Source organism: Episyrphus balteatus, chromosome 4 (genome assembly GCF_945859705.1).
Source record: "Episyrphus balteatus chromosome 4, idEpiBalt1.1, whole genome shotgun sequence".
NCBI classification, from domain to species: domain Eukaryota; kingdom Metazoa; phylum Arthropoda; class Insecta; order Diptera; family Syrphidae; genus Episyrphus; species Episyrphus balteatus.
Genome location: NC_079137.1, coordinates 29,388,121 through 29,410,829, shown reverse-complemented (window position 1 = coordinate 29,410,829; position 22,709 = coordinate 29,388,121). Strand labels below are relative to the sequence as shown.

At 30.6% G+C, this 22,709-nt stretch overlaps 1 protein-coding gene across 3 annotated transcripts in view; it reads right to left on the bottom strand.

The window, feature by feature from the left end:
* The window catches only part of LOC129918475 (D-beta-hydroxybutyrate dehydrogenase, mitochondrial), a 53,482-nt gene that overhangs the window by 10,637 nt on the left and 20,136 nt on the right, over window positions 1–22,709 (bottom strand). For all 3 annotated transcript variants that reach the window (XM_055999058.1, XM_055999057.1, XM_055999059.1), the window contains exons 3-6: window positions 13,023–13,229; window positions 12,803–12,956; window positions 12,669–12,743; window positions 12,191–12,372 (exon numbers count right to left, since the gene is read on the bottom strand). In XM_055999058.1, the coding sequence (XP_055855033.1) occupies window positions 12,191–12,372; window positions 12,669–12,743; window positions 12,803–12,956; window positions 13,023–13,229 (618 nt within the window). The remainder of the gene's footprint in view (window positions 1–12,190; window positions 12,373–12,668; window positions 12,744–12,802; window positions 12,957–13,022; window positions 13,230–22,709) is intronic.

Here is a 22,709-nt window from a genome sequence, read left to right as displayed (position 1 = left end):
CAATTCAACTCAGACAACTCAACTCAGACAACTCAACTCAGACAACCCAACTCAGTCAACTCAACGATATGAGTAAATTTCACAGAATAAATTGAAAACAACATGGATGTAAGGGGGATGGAAGAATCAATTTAGTGTTCACTTGATATATAAAAAAAAATGAAGTGTGGATTAATAAAAAATAGTTTTTAAAATATTTTTGGGTAATTGAACGTGTTATTATTTTTTTGGACAAATAATGGAAAACAAAAATTTAAATACCTTATTTATGGGTAGAGAAAAAAAAACAACATAGACTAAAATTAAACCTGTATTGATAGATAGGACATCAATTGTATATACAATTTATTTTTTTTTTCTCAAAAAAATAGCCCTAGAAAGTGGTATGAAGAATCTTAACTTACAATTATAAAGAATTTTCCTTGCATAACTATTTTCAGTTAAGTCAGATTGTCTTGGGTCAAAAAGATCTAGCAATAAAAAAGTATTCTAAGATCACCATAAGCTGAGATTGTTAAGAAATTACGCTGTTTGATTATTTTAATAAAAATATAAAACAAAAATAATAAAAATTAAAAATATCAAATGAAATTCACTTACATACCTATACTGAGTGAGAAGTATAACTTCAGTCGCGTGTACATGTGTACACACACTCTTTTTTTTTTGATAGATTTTGAGTGTTTTTATACATTTGCGTAGGGTTGTCGAGTATTTGTCCGTATTTCAGAGTTGGCATCCGATATTTTTAAAATTAAAGAGGGTTCTTTTTAAATGTGATGTATTTTTTCGCCTTTTACTCTATCAAATATCATACATTTTGTCTGAAAATTAGAATTTTTGTGTTTTTTTTTTGTACTTGTCGTATTTAAGAGACGGCACTAGACATTTAAAAAAAACTTTGACAAATTTGAAAAAAACTATAAAGATATGGCAGTATTAGTTATGTGACAATTTTTCTTTTAAAATAGGGTTGCCACATAGAAGCTCCCATTTTAAAAGTGACTACCCTATTTTTTCGTTTAAAGTATCAACTTATCTTACATTTCACTCCAATTTTAACCTCTAACCTTGGGAGCTAGGGAACTCGATGCGACGGTCACCTCTCCAACTAATATGAAGGTATCGGGAAAATTTAAATACAAATACATTTTTTGTAAGAACACATGCAGCTTGCGAAATAGTCAAATATATATCTAATTTATTTCATTGCATCGAATGAATAAGTTAAACTTTCTTAAATAATAAAATTCTGTTTAAATGCAAGAATCCATTATTGAATAGTGTTTTATTTACCTCTTCTTCCTCCATTTGCTGCAACTTCATCTATTTAAAACCTTTTCTCTTGTTTGTTTTGTTTAATTCACATTTAAATTTCCTCCACGTTTAAATATTACAAAATCATACATTTGGAAAGGATATCCTTCGCGATTATTTTAATGACCAGTTGTTAATGGATTAAAATATTAATGAACACAAAGGCATGTATTTTTTTTTCTTTTTTAAATAAATTGAGGTAAACTCATATTAAATCGAAGTAAAATAAACAGGTGTTTCAGATATTGTTATAATTGAAAGTAATTACAGAGTGAATAATTAAATTGTAAAATTTAATTTAAAAATTAATGTGAAAATAGTTTAATGAATAATGCATTTTAAAATTAAATAACTGGCTGGGTAAACACAAAAAATGGATGTTATAGTTATAGCGTATAAGAAATTTTAGTTATGTACACCTTAGAAGTGAAAAAGCACAAAAGTGAAAATTTTCTACTTTTGTGATGGGTTTTTCAATTGAAAAACTTACAAAAATGATACAAAGAGCTTAGATTTTGGTATGCAAACGAATTGGTCCATTCTTTTTTACCGACTTCCAAAAAGGAGGAGGTATTCAATTCGTCTGTATTTTTTTTTTTTTTTTTTTTTTTATGTTTGTTACCGCATAACTTTGGACTGAGTGAACCAATTTTGATAATTCTTTTTGTATTAAAAAGCTGGTGGCTGCAGTGTGGTCCCATTTCAATTTCGTTCACTTTAAGCCATAGGAACTATTTTAAAAACCATAAAACCCAGTTTTGATCCATGGAAGTCGGTTTTGTTGCTAAAAATGATTATTCAAAGATCAATTGAAGCGTTTGAATGAAGAAGGGGGTAAGTGACATTTTTTCGATTTTCGGTTTTTTTTGAAAAATGAGAATGTCTTGCGAAAACTTAAATTTCCGTCTAATCTACGTCACGCTACGATTAGTATTTTCTTATTTAGCGCTTTAATTTTTGGTAAAAAAAGGGTTACTAACAACTAAAAATCGTATAATATGGGTGGAAGAATGGGGTAACAGCACTTAACTCCTTCTTGGCTGAAATACAAAAACCAAGACTTTTTTGTCCGAGAAAAAAAACCGCATAATATGAGTGGAAGAATGGGGTAACAGCACTTAAGTCCTTTTTGGATGTAATAAAAAAACACAAGACTTTTTCGTCTGAGAAAAAAAGATAAAGCAGCTTTCTTTAGAAGAAAAAAATTGTTTTACTTTAACTTTTGCACAAAGTTATGTTTTAAAAATGTTTTTGAAAAGCATTAATATTGTTTTTTAACTGATATCGTACACACAAAGCAGGTACTATGTACTTTTTTTAGATTTCGTGTTCTTTCAACTACTTTGCAAAACTTTCCATGACAATAATTTTAGCAAATTTAGGAATTTTTTAGGAAATTTACATTTTTAAGAAATAAACTTCATTCACAAAAATAGATATTAACATCTTCTATTAATATTTCGGAACTTTAAACATATTACTTGAAACACCCAGTGAATTGAATACATAGGGTATAACCGGGTGAGATGAAGAATTCTTAGTACACTGACGGAAAAAATAAATTGAAGTTGAAACGTCGTTGTTTCAAAGATGAACTACTTTGATTTATGTGACTTTAAGATAGGAAACCATCAAAAATTAACATTTTTTTCAACGTTGATTTTAAAATGTCCATTTTCAACGCAAAATCATTCCAAATAATAGTTAAATCAATGTGGTTTTCATTGATTCAACGTTGTTTTATGGCGGCTTTTCCCTCAGTGTATTAATCTAATTCTCTCATTTTTCCATTATTGATTCATTTAATTAAAATTTTGTAGATCGAAGTGGTCTAAATGTTGAACGAAAACAAGAATGAACATTTGATTCACTGTACAATAATGTTAAAAATTCAAATTCTTGTAACTGACCCTGATAGATCAAGAGTTTCTTCTAATGGAAATTTCTCACTACGATTACTAGGTACTCAAAAAGCCATGTCATTAACCAATAAAGCCTTAAGTCCTTATTCCAATTCAGTTTCAAAATAAATTCGATACCAGTTATTTTCATAGCATGGCATCTCACCCACCTTCACCCTAACAAAAATCAAGAGAATTGAAATGTTAACACTAAAATGATTTCCCTCAAAAAGAATAATAGATCAAATATTTCATCCTGTGCTTTCAAATCGATTTATTCTGATAGCATCATCTGTCGGTTAAAATATTATTCTCTTACAAAAACAACAACAGCAACGCAAGAAAAAAAAAACTCATTTGCTTGCAAAATCGTTTCAATTTCATTTCTATAAACACGCTGTGGTGTGAATGAAATTATTTTTTCTCTCAAAAATGATAAATCGTAAATAATCAACAAAAAGCCTAGGTTACCTATAAATTTTTTAGCAAAACCACCCATGCTACTAGTTCCAATTCTCCATATATGATAATTTATGACTTTCATACGTGCAATGTGTGGAAAACAGCCAATCGGTATTTTTGGAAATATTTCACTGCAAAACATTTTCTCTTGAGGTCGAAAATTCCAAGCACAGGAAGTTGATTATCATCGATTTGTCACTTCATTTCACTTCACACTGATGGCTTTGACAATCAGAGCTCTGCTATTTCCATCAACAAACGAAGGGCATGACAAAATGATGAGCAAATCATATATTGAAGGTATACAAATTATATTAAAAAAAAAATATCATGTAATTTGTGAAATGATTTTAAATATATTAAAAAAAATATACATTGCATGTGATGCGTTTTAAGACCACTTTGTGGGTAAATACTATACGTGCTTGACACCTTATCGAAAAAAAGTCTCAACTTTTATGTTGCAGTTAAATAAAGTAAACGTTTATATATTTAATATTTTTAAAGAATTTTTCTCTTTTGAACAATTCGCACGAATTCATACAAATGCGTTTTAATAAATGTAATTTTATTAAAAACCAGTTGATCCACCACAATAAAAGAAAAACGGAAGCAAAAAGTAATTAGATAAAAATAAAGACACAAAGACAATCGGTTGAAATATCTAAACCTCTTTATATTAAGTTTTTTAATCTTCACAATCTTTAATTGAAACTTTCCTCATCGCATATTAAACTTAAACTTCTTGTCCGCCAGACCCAGGTACGTATACACAAAGTGAAAAAAAAAAAAAAATGAATGGAATTATAAATTTTCATTTAATAATGTTCCATGTTCCTTAAACCTTTTGAAAATCTAAATTTTTCTAATTAAAAACCTTTTCTTATTAGCTAGGTTGTTCCATGATGTAATGGTTGTTGTTTTTAATTTGCTGTGACATTTTTTTCCACCATCATCATCCAACAACGTTTCCTTCTGGAAAAGCCAATTAAGATCCAATTGTTTGGGGTAAGGGGTTTTAAAACACTTCCTTTCACTGCTCTTTCACTATAAAGGGTAGATTTGTGCTTAAAAGGAAAATTATTCAAGACAAAAGATTTAAATCTTTTTTTTTTGGGGAAAGGTATGAATTTAACCAGAAGATGAAACAAAAGAAGTTCATGGCCACTTACACTTTCTTTGTTTTTGGTCGTTCGTTTAGGGAGGTCTATATAGGAGAATTCAAAGAAAACCTCGTGGACCCCTAAGGAAATCAGAAAGGAGCAAAGCCAAAAGAAAAAAAAATTAGCATGAGGTGTAAAGTTTTTTTTTTGTATTTCCTGTGAATTAATAACAATATTCCCCGAAAAGTTATCTTGACCTTTATTTAATGTTTAGCAAACAAAATTGTGAGTGTAAGAATTTTTCAGTCCTTTTGACCCAGCAAAAAAGTTTTTGTTTAGTTTATTAGAAAACAATGTTTTTTTTTTTTTGTGAACCCAGTCAAGTTGTTAAGTTTTGGACTTGCGATGTTTTGTAAGTCAATTTTATGAATGGTAAATTATTACTGGTATAGCCTTCATAGTGTTTACGTAACTGAATTTTTCAATATGGATTTGCATAAAGAGACGGTTTCTTAAAGCAACAATACGGACGCTTTTGACTCCGTGTGTAAAAATATTGCTACAAAAAAGTTGTATCATAACGGGCAGCAATGTTGGCAATTGTAAAAATTCGGCCTCGTCAGCACTATAGTTGATTGGAGATAAACAATTTTTTGGACGATTTTCGGCCTCGTTTCGTAATCATATTGATGGTGATATGGGTTTTACAAGGACACTAACCTAGCTAAACGAGTAAAGGTGCAACGACTAATATGCCTAAGTCATGTGGAGCAAACGAACAACAATGCAACCTACGAAATTTTTTTAACTTCTACTAAGAGGGTTAGTAAAGTAGGTCGCATTAAGTGAAAGAGGTCCTAAGTCAACTTTACGTGCGAATCTAGAATCAGTTGACTTAGGATCGATCTACACTGATGGAAAAAACAACTTAAAATCAACGAAAACCTCGTTGATTGAACTATTTTTCGGAATGATTTTGCGTTGAAGACGAAAATTTTAAAATCAAAGTAGAACATCGTTAGTTTAAAGTGGTTTACCGTTAAATCAAAGTTGTTTCATCTTTAAAAAAAGCATCAATTTATTAAAAAAACAAGAAAAAATGGGCAGTCGTTGGGGATCGAACCTACAACTCTTGGGTTACTAGGCGAATGCTTTACCAACGTGCTATCTCACTGTTGAAAATTAGAGTGATAAAATGCAACAAAAGCTGAAGTCCGACAAAAATAAAAAAAAAATTCTAACGCTGTTTCAATTGTATTTTGAAGAAGTTTCATGTTAATTTTTTCAACATTAAATCAACGTTTAACATTTTACGTTGCGTTTTTTCCCTCAGTGTAGCTGTAGAAGATTGTTGAGGCACAAATCCACATTGAACTCTAGCACTGCCTTAAGGCGCTGATCGCATTAAATAATTTAAGTAAAGAGTTTTTAACTTCTCTGCTGCCTTAAAATTCTTTTAGAACTCAAAATAATTTTATGCAACCGTGATGATCTGTTTTTTTCCAAACGTGGGTGTTTAAAAATATTTCAACATGTATAAGTTGAAATGTCAACCGGTTGCCGTATACAAAAACATTCTTTTTTTTCAAAAATTCTGTTTAAATTATATGATACCAAAAGATTGTCTAGGATTTTCTTTACTATTTTTTATTATAAAAGATTTATTTGTTTTTTTTTCTTATTACAATTTTGACAGTCAATAAATGACCAACACAAGCCAACATTTTCAGTATTAAATCAGTAATCAAATCAGAAAGAACTTAAAGGGTCACTATGGCGTATGTGTAACTTTTTTTTTAGACAAATCTTTATAAAAATTGTTTTATTCTTAAATAAATTAATCACACAAATTGATCTCTGTTCCCTATTTATAGGTTTTTTAAATATAAAATTGGTAATGAAAAGATGTGCAAATGATGGGATTTCGTCTAAGAAAAGCGATTTCTGCCATAGGTTTAAATTTTCATGAAAATTGAAACCAAACCAAATTTGTATGAATTGTTGCCAGTGATATGTTATTTTGTTCCTTTTGTTTTTTGAAAAAAAAAAAACATTTAAAATGTTTGTATTTATTTTGGGTGCTTATAAGAGTCGGATGTTTTGGGGTGAAATTTAAAAACTGTAAGATTGAAGAGAATTTTTTTCATTTCCTTTGTTATGACATTATTAATTGTATTTATTGAATTGTTTGAAGCATGCTTTTTTTTTTGTCTGACAAAACAAAGCAGAAAAAGAAAACAAAACTTCTGACAAAATGTCCGTTTAAATTTTTTCGAAGATTCATAAACAAGCTAATTTATATATTTACATACCCAATTTATTTGTTATTATTATCCCAATTACCTTTTTTCTATCTCTATACTTATAACTATGCATGTATGCATACATACATAAATAACATATAATTTTATAGTTAAACAGCTTTCATAGGTATTGTTGTGAAAACAAATTTATCATAAACAAAAATTTCGCTTTTCGTGCATACGAGTTGGGCTATAATTCTAGCAAAACTTTTTATTACCACATAAATGTAAAGGTCATTACCTACGTCAAACTCATAAAATAAAACCACTCAAAGGCGAAACATCCTCCGGCTACATATGAACAAGCTTTAATGGCTTTTTAACGGTTATCCTTTATTTTTTTTTCTTGTTATAATAATAATTTTTACAGTTGGTTTAGTCCTCTTTTTGTCATTTTTTATGACAAAATGTTAAAACCACCTTGCAAAGTTAATGAATCAATGTGTTCATCAGAGAGCGAAAACACATTACACCCTAACAACTTGTTGCAATAAGCTTACAAATTGGGTTTCCCTTACCTCATAAAAATGTTATAGAATAAGTTAAAAAATAATAATAATAAGATACAAGTACAATAAATAAAATGAGTACAAAAATGTTTGTATACCTAATTTTTTACACTTTATAGTTTCATAAGAATTAGAGACCCTAGAAAATAGAACAATAACAAAATATAAGGAGGGATGTACTCCATTACTCATTAATTTTGATTTATATTTGTAAATTTAAAAAACTAGAAGAATTTCTTTTTCATATTTATATTTTTTTAAATACCTACAAAACGTCCTTAAGCAGAATATTAGAGCTGGATTAATGCTTGCACCCATAAGTTTAAGATCCATATCTACCCACAAGTTAGATATGATATTTAACCAAAATGGCTTAAATTATTTATTAATATTGAAACTTGTGCGAATGGTATGATGCCTTCATTGCATAGTGGGTGAAACTTGCGGGAAACTTTGAATGATATCTTCCGACAACGATAACTATGTACATAGAACCACAAGCTTCGTTTGAAGCTACAATTGCATCTCTACCTCTTGTTTATATTTATCATTGTGCACCAAGGTGGTTTAGAGATGATGTTTGCCATTCATAAACACTAATAATAACATTCCATTTTTATTCTCAATGTTGTTGGCCTCACTTACTATTCTTGGCACTCAAAGACACACACACACACACACACCAACGTACCAAGGACATTTTTTCTCATACAAAAAATACAAAAATAATAAATAAATAAAAAAAAAACTTGAAAAAAAGCATTTTAATATTTTATGTGGCAATAGAAACTGGAAGTGAAGTCATCTCTTTAACAGGATGAAAAACAAAATGAGATAGTGTTCAATGTTTTGCAAAATGGGAGTCACAGCTGAAGGGTTCTAAGCCACATAATCTGCACAAATGCTTTTAAAGATTCAAAAACATTTCACTTACTCACTTTGTATCTCCTTAGAGTCTTACTATAGCATCTGACACCTGATGCTTTCCATTTTCTGTTGTTCTTGAAACAGGATCAAGGTTGTTGATGTTTTATTTTTTTTTTTCATACAAAAGGGATAAAACTGCAATTTTATTTCGCTCACATTTTTGAGTGAAGATGACATTTTAGTTACTTCTACTCCTGTTTTTACTATAATTTCATCATACTCATGATTCCCAGGATATTTTGAGAGTTTGACTGCATCATGCATTTGCTATTGTCTTGTGGTAAAAATATTGACAAGGCTGTCGTACTGAAGGCTAAAATTTTTATTGTAAGTGTTTTCGTGAGGTATGCACTTTATGTCTTTTTAACAAGTCCTCATTCCCCGGGGTAGAGAAGCGATCACTTTTTTTTAACAAAGGGAATTTTCGAATTTCACCTCTCTTCCTTAAAAAAAAAACCATGAAAGACTACACCAGCCATAAAATGTAATATAAAAAGTTTTACTTTTTCACTTTTTGTCAAAAGAAAGTTGCAATGTAGGTTATGAAATGATGTGGCATTTCTTTATGAAACAATAATGCGGGTGCACCCTTACCTACTTTTTATCAACCGGTGAGGTGAAGTTTTTTCCTTTATTTTTTTTTTTGCAGAATTTTGAAGTAAATTGTAGAAAGAAGGACTTTGGTTCAAGATTCAAGGTTCTTAAAAAAAAAAGAAAATTGAGGCATACATTGAACAATAGTTGAACAGAGGAAGAAACTTTTTGGCAAAAGGGTCTACAATGGGGGCCACATTGTGTGGCAGGCGGTTATCACAAAGTTTGACCAAAAGCTGTTTTGCTCTTCTCGTCTTTATAACTACTATGGGGAGAGTAATTAATGTTTTTATGGGTTATAGTAATTATATTACCGTCGTTTAAAGGATGAACACTCAACATGTTATAGTATAATCCTTGAGTTATCCTTGTTAAGATGTGGTGTATTTTATGGGGTTGTGGTTGTGTGTATAAAACATAGGTACCTAATTTTCTTATGGAGTATTTTTTTTTTTGGAGCAGGAAGTTGTTAAAAGTTTTTTTGCACTATATTTTGGATAATTCACTGAAAGTTGGTAAGCTCATATAACTTAACACATTATGAAACAAAATTATGTTGTTTTGAGAAAACTTATGCAAGAAATCTTCGCTTGAAGGAGTTAATGTATATGTTTACATGTCAATCGAATTGACTTATTCTCTACTACAACTTGAATAATTCATCAGAATGTCAAATTTAATTTTGAAAAGTTTGTTCCAATACTATACTTTTTATTTATTATGAAAATAATCATGTTCATTAGGTGAATCTAGATTATATCTGTTCTTAGACCATTTTCTTTAATATCTATCCGACCTCAAGCCCTCATAGTATTTATCGAAAAAACAGCAAAAAATAGTTTCCGTTGTCAAACTTATAGATGGTTAAAAAAAACTGTTTCAAGATCGTCGTAAATCCTGAATTTACTCTGTTCAATCTGTTTTTCTCTGAAACTTTTCCTGTGAAAGCAAAAAATTGTAACAATAGATGGAACATTTTTCTATTCTTTGGTAGAGTTGAGTAAATAAGAAATTTACAGAATAGGTAAAATTTTGGTCTTAAAAAAGTATAATTCCATGAAAAAGTCGACACGAAATGTGAACAAATTATGCAGCCTTTTTTAGTTTTTCCAAAAGCAAATCACTATTTACAAACGGCAACTCTTTATGCAAGTTGCAAGAACGATTCTTTATTATATTACCCTTATGGAGAAATTTAATTCATGGAATATAAGTAATCTAAAAGCATTTTTAAAGCATAAGCTTGGGAACTACAGAAGAATTTCACGTGAACGTGATGGAAAAACAAGGCCACAGAAAACAAAATGAATCTAATAGTAACGGTGACAAATTGACATTTAAGCAAGCTTCGTTACACAATATTCGATTTTAAAATTACTTTATTTATCATCTATTCTTTACTTTTCCAACAACAAATCGCTGGTAACATGAGTTACTAAATTAATGTAACGTGAGTTACCTAAATATTTTCAAATTATTCCTCGAAATATTGAACAAGTGTGCTTTTGTCACTAATTTTGAAAGCTAATATATGGAATCTTCTTTAAAAATACATTTAGATTCTAAACATTAAAGAAAAAGTTCATACTGTCGGAATAACCAATTTATGCATGAAGGTTTTAATAGTCATTATCATTAAGAATCATATATTTTTGAAATAATAATGTTTTAAGAAGGAGGGAAATTAAAAGATGTACACTTAAAAACATCCTCATACAACCTCAAAATTTATCATAATGTAATATTTACTTTATGATAAAAGTACTAGGAATGCTTTATTCATGGACAATTATTTTCGTTTCATTTTAAATTAAAATCAACAAAAAATTTCTATTGTAGTATTGGAAATTTTTTCTGAATGTGACGTGAGTTACGATGGAATTGCCCATACCACGATCATTTAAGTGTTGCCGTTGCTTTTAAATAATTCTTTTCTATTATAAGTTGATTTTATTTTGAAAATTGACCCTCCAGGCCCAACGGAAGAAGCGATTGTGTCCCATACCATGCAATTTTATTTTTTTGTGTTGGCCATTTTCGCACCATATTCAATATATTCTGTATACACCTGACCCTATATGACATGTGTATTTTGTATAAGAAAGGGTTTGAGTAATAGCATAAGATTATTGATATTTTTTGAAAAATCCTTGAATTTTGTGTTTGAGATATTGGATATTGAGCAGTAACCATGCAGTTTATTTTTAGTAATTATGATGATAACCATAAAAATGACTGGAAAATGTTAAATTGTTCTTCCACTATTGGAAAATGTTTAGTTAAAGATGTGATCTCGAAAACTCATTTCAAAATTGTATTGAGGGCAAAAAATGAGAGTAACGAAATTAAAGAAAAAATAATTATATAATTATTTAAAAGTGATTGCAATTTAACTTCTCAAAACTTCCAAATGAATCCTTTTCAACTTAAGAGCTTTTATAATTATTGATTTTCTTAAATTTCTTAGTCGGGCCATAAATGAAACAGCGTAAAAACAAATAACGAGTTATTATTAAATATTTTGTAGTAACGATCGCAATAACTACCTTATTTCCGAGAAAAAAAAACAACATAATTTCAAATGTTTACTCTCGCAGCAAACTTTCAATCAAAAGCAATACCTACCTACCTAGCACTATTATAAAACAACGTACAAACGATTAAACTAAAAAGCCTCGTCCTTACCAAGTCGTCATATTTCAAAATTTCCTATTACTTTCCTGTCTACGCCCGCACAATAAACTATGCAATGTAGCGAATACAAATCCTCCTCGGGCAACCCTGAAACGTGTGCTTTGTGAGAAAAGAGAAAGGAAAAACCCACCAAGCATATAATTACGACTTGAACGCCTTTCATCAGCACCCTCAAGGTAGGTACTTTCCGCTTAGTATATCTCTATTCTCTTCCTCTACCCAGTGCCACCAACAGCACACTTTTGTGTCTATCTATCCAACAATATGCCTAGCTACGGAAGTCACTAGCTAATAACGTGGCAACATTATTAAAATAACAAATCATAACGGAAACATCCTTGCTCATACCATCATTATCATGCCACACACTTCTAACTCACCTGTTCCCTGAGTTTGGCATCATCAAGCCAAGCATTGCCGGGGGAAAACTCCCCAGCTGCAACAACAGTTACATCGACACCACGAGGACGCATTTCTTGACGCATGCAAGCGGCAAGAGTTTCCACAGCTGCCTGGGTGGCACATTGAATGCCACGTACAGGCGACGGAACTTTATTTAAGCCTGTGATAAAAGAAAACATACAATAACAGTTAAACAAACATAACATAAAGTTTTTCTTATTAAAAAATACAAAACAAAAAAAAAAGTATCCCGTAACAAGGTCGAATAAAACGGTACAACACTTGCAACTTGCATGTCCAGGGAAAACTTTTCTTCGAAACGGACATTGCATTTAATTAGTTCACCTGAGATATAATGCAATCATCTAAGTTAGCCTCCCGTCACATAACATTGTTTCAATAAAAAGAGGTAAAACAGGGGTCTGTCGTTTGTGGAATGGGGAGTCGTTAACTTACCGGAGGTTAAAAATACAATACGTCCATTAGAGCGTCGGATGAGGGGCAACATGATTTGTGTGAGGCGTGCAGCTCCTGCAAAATGTAATTCAATTAAAACACTACCACAGGGTGAATTCAGCGCCATCTGTTACCGAGAAGGTTAAGATCCAAAGATTTACGAAGCACTGCAAACGGAATCCACTCAAGCTCACCAAAAGCAATCCAATGAGCACAATGAATAACTGACCATAATCCAGTAGCTCCATTAGGAAGGTTTTCCGAAATGAATAGGCAAGTTTCCAAAAGCTGTCAAGTGGTTGTGGTATTAGATAAATTAGACACTTCTTCGGTATAAAAAGCATTTAAACTTACAGTTTTTTCGGAGCAAACATCAACATGAAGAACCTTCATACGACCAGAAGTTTCTTCTTTCAATATTTTCGCCTCTTCGCAGTCTTCAATAGGAACACTGAATCCAGCATAAATGGTAAAGCCCAAGTCATCGAGCTTTTTAGCCAAGTACCAAGCAATGGGCGATTCACATCCGGTTATAAGGACACCTTTACCTGACGCAGAAACCTATGGAAAACACAGAAACAAACAAAAAATGGCGGTTTAATGAAAAGCTTTCTCTTACGGTACCTATACGTTTTGTTAAAAGAATGAACTTGACAATAATTAAAGGATGACGTGATGGAAGAATTAGAGGATGGAAGGATGTCCCACTCAATCAAACAACAATTTACCATTTCAATGGTTTTGATGGGCTTTTCCTATTTTCAATCCACTTTAACTGTTTTAGTTTTGTATAGAAAAAGAGAGAGGTTCAGGTTGTTTTTGTTATTTTGTTGTTGCTTTTGTTTTGAAAAGGAGGACGAGGTTTTATTTAAAGGGCGGGCGTGTGTATTTCCGTTTCACAAAGACAAGTCTTTCATTAGTTTTTTTTTTGTTTTTTATTTTTATTTTGTTTCATACCAACAGCAAACTGTTTTGATGATGTTTTTCGGAGAAAACTGCGTCATAGTCATTAATAAACTTGGTTGGCAGCTTAATACGTGAGATGGGGCATTGCTTAATACAGCAGTTAAAGGTCAAACCAATGAGTATTAATTTTGGAAAGGAAGCATTATATTTGTTGAAGTTGTGAAGTTTTTCGAAAGGATAAACATTTACACACAGATGGAAGAGGTACCTAATAAGTATCTCCTGCTGTCAGCTTTGCGCTATAAAGGTAGAGGTTATCCTATTTGATTAGAGAGGTGATTAATTAGGTTGTTACAATAATTTTTGGGAACTTGATAATGGTGGGAATGGTCTAGTAATTAGAAGAAAAATTTATACATATTTTATTGATTCGCGTAGGTAAATTAATGTTTGTATCAGCTGAAATATTGTGACGAGTTCAGAATTGGCTTGAGGATAAAACTAAAAGTCAGTAGGAGACGCGGTCATAGATTGTAGGTATGTGTATTTATTGGTACGAAACTGTAATAAATCTTGTTTCATTAATTTTCGAAGAGTAAATAGAAATTTCTTGTTTGGAAGGTTTAATTACATACACATCTTTATAGTTTAATTTTAATTTTTTCGAATGGAATTAAACCAAGTTTATGGAAGTCTTTTAAAATTTATTTGTCAATCTTATTACTTAGGTTGACTATGTCGAAGCATTTTTAAACATTCATTTGTTGGGAAATAATTAAGTCGATACTTTCTGAGTTGGGTTTATGGCATTTTATTATTCCAACTTTATTATAACACCCTCATTCGACAATGTTCTTACTGCTATAGGTAACCCTTCTAACTGCTAACGAAAAACTATAAGTTAAGCTATACCCAACTAACAATTTTGCTTCTATAAAGCTTTATAGAAGCAAAATTGTTAGTCGGGTAGTCAAAAACACGCTTTTCAGAAAAATCAACGAATCGTGACTAATTGATTGATTTAATAATTTATAGAACGCTTGCTGTATTTTTAGATTAATTAAGTTTTGTGTATTGGCCAACTAAATTGGAAAGGAGTTACAGGTGAATTCCTCGAGCACGTACAGACAAATATTCCATGGAAAAATAAACTCTTTTTACTTTAAACAGAAATTATTTCGGAATTTTATGACTTTAACCTCTATGGATTGCAACTCCCACTGTTGCCGTATTGTTTTTTTTAACATTGATTTGCTTGAACTTTCATAATTTTAATGTTAATGGGCCTGTTATAAACTTAGCATGACAACTTTTGTAAAAGTTATTTTTTTTTTGGCTCAGTACTTGCCGCATAATTGCCGTGTTAATGCCTTGAAGTCAGGAGGAATTTTCCTATAAAATGACTTCAAAAGCATATACAAAAATATTTTGACACAACTGCAACACCTACCTACAATACTAAAAATGAACATTTTTAAAAAGCAGCAAGTTTATTTTTGTTAGATATATCGTCAGTGACGAGTGCAAAAAGTGTAACTCCATCGACACAAATTTTACAGGAGAGTAAAAAAACTATTCACGAATATTTGACTTTTTTCACGACACGATGTCACTTAAAACGTTTTTGCAACTAGAAATTATGGAGGTACACTTTTTCGCACTAAATTTATTGGCCACGGAGTTACACTTTTTTCTAAAGTGCGAATTCAACGGTTAATATGACTAAAATGGGGATTCCCGGAGAAGTAGTGATGGGTAATACTGGCCATAATCTCGTAAAGGCCCTAACTACAAAATTTTCGATTTTGATTTTATTGCATATTTGGAGTTATGCTATTGTCTCTGATTTATTCTCATTTATTATTTTAACCTAGGTCTTCAAATAAGTCAGAAAATTCAAAATGTACTTTTGATTTTTTTTTCATTTTTATATGCAAATTGTGATACAGTGGAATCTCGCTAACTTGAACACATACAAAACCAGGCCTGTTCAAGTTATTGGATTGTTCAAGTTACTGGAACATATAAAAAAGTCTTGGTTTTTGTATGAATTCAATTTATTATAAATTAATGTAAATGACGCAAAACATGATTACGAACGTAGTAACCTACATTGAAGAAATTCAAACTTCTGTTGAAATACATTTATTTTTTGTTCAAGTTACAGAGCTTCAAATACTTTAATTATTCAACTTATAGAGTCAGCAATAAAAAAGTTCAAGAAAATAGGATGTTCAAGTTATTGGATTGTTCAAGTTATCGTATGTTCAAGTTAGCGAGAGTCTACTGTATTAGATTTAGTGTTTCCCTCTATAACTCAGAAGTAAGAAAAATGTAGTTAGGGCCTTTACGAGATTATGGTCAGAATAATGGTCCAATGTTCACCGAGTAAAGTTGTACCTGTAGGCTATTATCAACACCCTCAGTAAGTAGTTCCTTAAATTTGAATGTTGTTGTCTGATTTAAATGGATTGTTCAGAAATTTATAAATTTATTTTTTTCTTTCATTTCATTTTTCGAAAAAAAAACCTTCCTTCTTATAATAAGAGGATTTGGCATACTTAAGTAGGTCATTTTACTCTTTGATATTAATTTTGAATACCTAATACCTACACAGCAACCTTCAATAGACTCGAGCGCGTGCCTTTTGTATTTTTACCTCCGATTGAGAAAACAAATTAACTAGTTTTAAGCTGCTTCCAATAACTTCGACAAAATATTTTGGGTCAATGACACAAAGTCCTAAATTTATGTTTAGCAATTTAGTTTTCATGTGATACCAGTGTACTGTTGAAAATAATTCCTGTTTTTTACATTCCAAAGTTTCAAAACAATTCCATAGGAAGTCGAAATAGGCTTAAAGTTGACTTTCTTTCCGTTTCTTCTTTGTTATCATTTTGTACGGGTCAATACCCCAAAAGCACGCAACCCACAAAAAAAAAAACAAAAAAAATTAAATCAGAAAACTGCCCTGCCTTCACTCTCAAAGAGTCAACAGCAAGTTCTTGTAAGTACTTCCTGTTTTAACGTCAATTTCCGTCATTGTCTTTCAAAAGAGAACACAAAAAAGACTCCTTGCTGTCAATTTTACCGCAGGGTAATAAATTAATTTCACCAAACACGCAAAACTTACACTGACACGCTTACAGATATCAACAGAAAAAAAAAAAACTAGGACACCAGTCAACCCCCCTGTTATCCTGCCAATAGATTAAACAGCATATCCCACCAATTGTTGTCAGGTTTCCCAACAATAACAAAAACAAAAACTGCAACAGGTTGACTAATAGAAAATTAGTTCAAAAGGTTAACAGACAATTCCCTAATTGATTCTATTGTTCAAACACGAACGTTTCCGACCCCACATGATTTCGAAAACATTCTAAGAAAACCAAGTCCTTGAAGTTTTCTATATTTTGTATATGTATGTACAGTACATAATGGATGATGTATGTATATGGGGAAAAAGGCTCAAGGGGGCTGCACACAATATCGTTGTCTAGCCGAACTGATATGACACAGTATGTCAACACACACAATTTGCTGCTCCTCTTCTGCATATTAAATGCACCTTTTGCGTCTTGCCTGCATAAAATTGCATTTCATTTAATCCCCTTACCTAATCAATTCAAGAAATGAAATTCTGTTCGTTTTGCCTATGTATCTCTCTTGTTCAGCAGAAAGGAATAATAATTCGCTTAAAGTGGATGTGGATGAATGGATGAAGCAATAAGGATAATGAAAGGAATTGGATTGTCATTCCTTTTTTCACCTCTGAAGTTCAAAGTGCAAAAGATTAAAATTCACACACAGAGGAATTTATTCAGGATGGATGTTCGTTCAATTGGAGATGCAGAAGAATAATTCATCTTCCATGTACAGTACACATGCTGTGCTACTTTTTGGTTTTCTCTTGACTGGAAAAAAAAAAAAAATTGTATGGATGGATGATTAGGGATGTAGGGAATAGTTTAAAGGATATGGCTTAAGGTTTAGTTTATTTTCCATTTGTGTATAAGTTGGCGTACGTTTTGTTCATTGCCGCACTGATTGTTTCCCTTGGGATAAAAAGTTTGTTTTTGGTTTTACAGAGCATCGGAGACTTTATACCCAGAATTGATTTCATACAGTTTTTTTTAAGAAGTTCGGAAAGTGTTTGAAATTTTTCTAGATTTAAGTTGCAACACAAAGAATTTTATACAAAGAATAAATAAAATGTATATTTCCAAACCATGTAAGATAATAGTTATAATATTTATTCTTAATGAAATACAAATAAAAATTTTTCTTTTTACTTGCGATATAAGTACTATATATCAAGTTATGCATTCGTACAAAAAAAAAAGTTGAGATAACATTTTTCCATGACATTACGATGGTAGAGAATGCCAAAAAAGTTGGACCCGGAAGTCCGTCTGTCTGTCTGTCTGTATAAGGAGCTACAGCCTAAACTGATAGACCGATTGATGTCAAACTTGGTATGTAGCGTTATTTGAGGTTTTTGGAATTAATTTTTTTGGTCCAAAAATAACTATACTTGTCATATACCGATTTTAGTAAAATTGAAATATCTTGAAAACGGCTCCAACGATTTTGTTTAAAAAATTCAAATGTTAGTTTTAAGCTGAGGTTATTAACGGTACCTGCACTAGAACCTTTTTTTTCAAATCCGATTATCTCCGAAACCGCTTATTCGATTTCAACGAAACTTTTTGTGAAGAAGCATTTATATTATTTAAATATAAACCAAAAATAAAATTTTCAAAATTTTTTTTTGAAAAATCAAATTTTCGAAAACGGGAATTTTGAATTTTTTTGAAATTTTGTTTTTAAATGCTGATTAGTGATTTCTACAAAATGGCATACCAATTTTATTTTAAAACTTTTTTTCCAAGAAATTATTTATAAAAAATTATTTAAAACGAATTAAAAACGAATTTTATTTTTTTCCAAATTTCTATATAAAAAGTCTTAAAAATTTAAGCAACTTTAACTCTAAGAGCAAGTTCGTGCGACCCAGTCGTGCATTTTATTTTTATAAGTTCTCGAATTAGATTCATTTTTTAAATTTAATCGAAATCCTTAGAGCCCTTTATTCGAGAAAAATTAAGTGGGTGTAAAAATGTTGTGTGGGGTTATTTCTTCAACATGTGATATTCAAGCTCCAAAATCTAATTGGTAATGGAAATAACGTCAAAATCATTTGAATCAAATTGCAATGAAATGTATCCACCTCTTAAAAAAATCACATCTTACATCCATCATTATACATTTTATTTTATAAATTAAAAATATAAAAATAATAAATATTTTTAATAATTTAATAAAATCGAAATTCAATGACATGATGATTTTCTCCTTTAGAATGAAAAACAAAAAGAGAAAATCATCATGTCATTGAATGATTAGCAGATACAAATGGTATGTATAATTTATCTTTAGAATGCATTCTTTAAGTTTTACCAGCTTTCTTTTGTGAACAATCTATGCATTCTATTCGTATTCTATCATTAAATTACATTTAAATAAACATTTTCAGTATATCTACATTATTCTATACATTACATACATAAACATTTTCAACATTGGAACACCCATGAAGAAACAAAAAAGCATTTCTAGTTTTAATAGCAATCAATCATCTGTATTTAAATCATTTATATTTACATTATTCGTATTGAATAAATATACAAGATAATTTTACAAATTTATCTATTTTTGAAGAATTTAAAATTCAAAACAAAATATATATCACAGTTTAATTTGCAAGCTCTCGTTGCTATATAGCGGATGAATAGAATAGAAATTCTAAATGGTGCACTTGAGATCTGATCAAATTTTGTACCGTCGAAATATCGTGTGTAGTTGGAGAAACATTGAACATTTCAAAAACGTATATATCCACCTGTTGATAAATAAAAATACTGTGTTTGTTGCTTAAATTAAATATTTTGGTGTGGGTTTCATAGTAATTTTCAGGTTCCTATCAACTATTAAATATAGTTAGGTATGGAACAAATGTATTTGTTTATTTTTTTTTGTAAAAAATGCATCTTTGAAACATTTAAGTTTATTTCATCCTCATATAAAATTGAACTATTGAAATAAAATTTTTTGTTAAAAGACGTCTGATTTTCTCGTATAACTATTCGTGTTGTGTTTCTATTTTGTTATGATATTTTTATTATTATTCTTTTTTTATATGTAGTGGCTTGCACAGAGAAAAATAGACCACATAAAATAGAACAAAAACAATAAGATTTCTCTATGGTTTTCATCCAAGAAGGAAACCTTATTAAAACAATCGGGTTTTCCTTATTGTTTTAAAATGTGAAAAAAAATAAAAAAAATGATGACCAGGCTGGGAATCGAACTGGAGACTTCAAATCATTAGTCGCCCACCTTACCACCTGAACCAACCTGCCATGAAAATATTGATCGCGATTTTTGTTCTAGTGCTAAGTTGCAAAAAAAATCAACTTTTCAGTCAAATTTTAATAAGATTTTCTCTATAAAAATAATAAGAAATCTCCTTAAAAAAACCTTATTAATCGTTGATTTTAATAAGATTTCCTTATGAAATGTATGGACGGTAAAACAATATGGCAATCTGTTAGTTTTTAGCGGGTCATATTTTTCTCTGTGTGAGAGTGTTCTTTCGATGTCTCAACAGAAAATCTTGTAGTGACGCATTATCTGATATTCTAAAATGTTATTTTAGGATTAAAATTTGACCGAAACAAATTATGTAAATTACTTATACTATACATAATTTGTTTCGCTAACGTGTTTGATTCATTTGAAGAAATTAAATAACTGAATAAGGTTTTTCTTCTGACAAGAGAATTCGTTCCAAACTGGATAACATCCATCACTTATTCTGCTATCATAACAAAACAAAGACAAATTAATTTAATTTTAATTGGAGCAGCATCAAAATTGTACATATGTATATCAATTCTTAAAGCTTAAACGTAATTGGTCACTGTGGTGTATACGTAACATTTTTTTCTTGCCAAGTAAGTTACAAATCCAGACGACATTTGTGAAGCTTTTTTGCATGTTTAACATCATGTAGTGGTAAGTCGATGAAATATTGGCATTCGTGAACTTTGTAGGGTCATTGATAGGTCTTAATAGAGATACGTAGATCTTAAACATTTGGTATGCATTTATGCAATTAGAACTGTTTACCAAATTCTTCAGTTTAGCATAAATTATTGCAGTATAACTCGCAATATTGTCAATATTGTTTGTAACAAATTTTCTTCTTATCATTATGATTATATGTATGCTATTTAAAGATCTTTCATCAAAACCAACATCACGTAGCTGGAGAAATTTAATAAAATTGTTTCGTCATATCGCGCTACATAACTCTGTGCCTCCATCTGTACAACGAGCTGGAAGCTTAAGCAAGATTTAGTATAGATAATTTTAAAGCAGTTTACAAGACTCGCTTTGTTTCATACACTGCTCGTCAAAATTAGCAGAACGCTCACAAAAATGATCGATGTTTTTAAAAAATTAGTTGGATTTTTTTGGGAATTAAAAAAATATATTTAATAAAAAAAAACATATATATTTGCATTAAAAAAATTATTGCAAATACAACATTTTTGCAATAAAAAAATGTAATTGCAAATGAAAAATATTTGAATTAAAAAAAAAATTAGGTGTTGGAATTCAAAATATTTTGCGTTAAAAAATAAAAATGGAAATAAAAAATTGGAAATGGAATATTACATCGAAAATAATATTTTTATTAAAAATAAAAAGATTTAGCATTAAAAAAAATATATATTGCAAAAATAAGAATGTGTGCATTAATTATTTAAAAAAAATATTTTTCGTAGATAAAATATTTTTCGTATTTCTAAAAGTGAAACGCTTGTTTTAACGTTTTTCTTTTTTGCAGCCATCTCACATAATTTAATCTATTTTGATCGTTTTTAATTTGACTTTTCCATTTTTTTGTGTTGCTTTTAAGTAGATGATTTCCTGAAGAGGCTGAAAATTCTATTCTTTACATTAAAAAATGAAAACCTTAATGAAGCTTTAAATCACTTTTATACCTTCTATGGAATGAGATCTAGAATTAATAAAACATTATCATCACCTGAGTGAATTGGCTCTCATAATACCACCAAACAATACCGGAAACGCCACTTAATTTCATAGCTCTAGACAAAAAGCAAAAAAAAAGCACATAGAAAAGACTACTGAATTATAACCCCAACCTCCTGGCAAAACATATCCCCAAAACGATTCATTGTTTTACTACACAGACTCGTCACTTCGTTAGCACTTCTTGTCTTCTAATGGACACAAGTGCTATCTTTGAATCTGCAGCACAACAAAAAAAAAAAAACGAACAAACACAGAGAAAAATTAACTCAATCAGAGATAAAAATCGCAGCTAGATATAGAAATGCCCAAACAAAAAAGCCTTCTGTCCCGTATTATCATTGTTTTCTATTTTCCTTTCGAGACCGGGTGCAAAACAAAACTACTATGTAGGTATAGGAAATCTATACAGTCACGAAAACCCAGAAAGCTGGAACTGTCTAGCTTTGGGAATTAAAACAAACAGCACAATCTAATCGTGGGTTATCCTTTATTTCCGACCCACCCTAAACCTTGCCCGACAGCATAAAAGGAAAAATGTAAAACAAAAGAAAAATCAAACTCACAGAGGCCTGGAGCTGTGAAAAGACTTGGTAAAAGACGAAGGACAAATATTGAACTAAAGCCCAAACCACATGAATGTAAGCTTTAAAAATAGAAACACAGACCCAGGAAGAAAGTGCCAGGGATTTCGTAATTCTCGCCGCTGCCATTACCCAGGCACAACCTGCTCACTCAGCAAATCCTTGAGAGAAGGTTAGGCATTGAGTTTTGTTGTAGCTTGTAGGTCTCTCCGCATCACACCTTTCTCGAAACGTTTGTGTGTTGTCTTTCTCCAAGATTAGAGAAGGCCTATAACTACGATGACGGCGACGATCTGGTGGTTTCCCTGGTTGGCACTGTTTTCAACAGGATGGTGTTCGTGGTGGTGCCATGGTTAGTGATGTAGAAGCAACATCACTTCTTCTTACCATCCAGAGGATTATAGGGTGGAATTTTGATTGTATT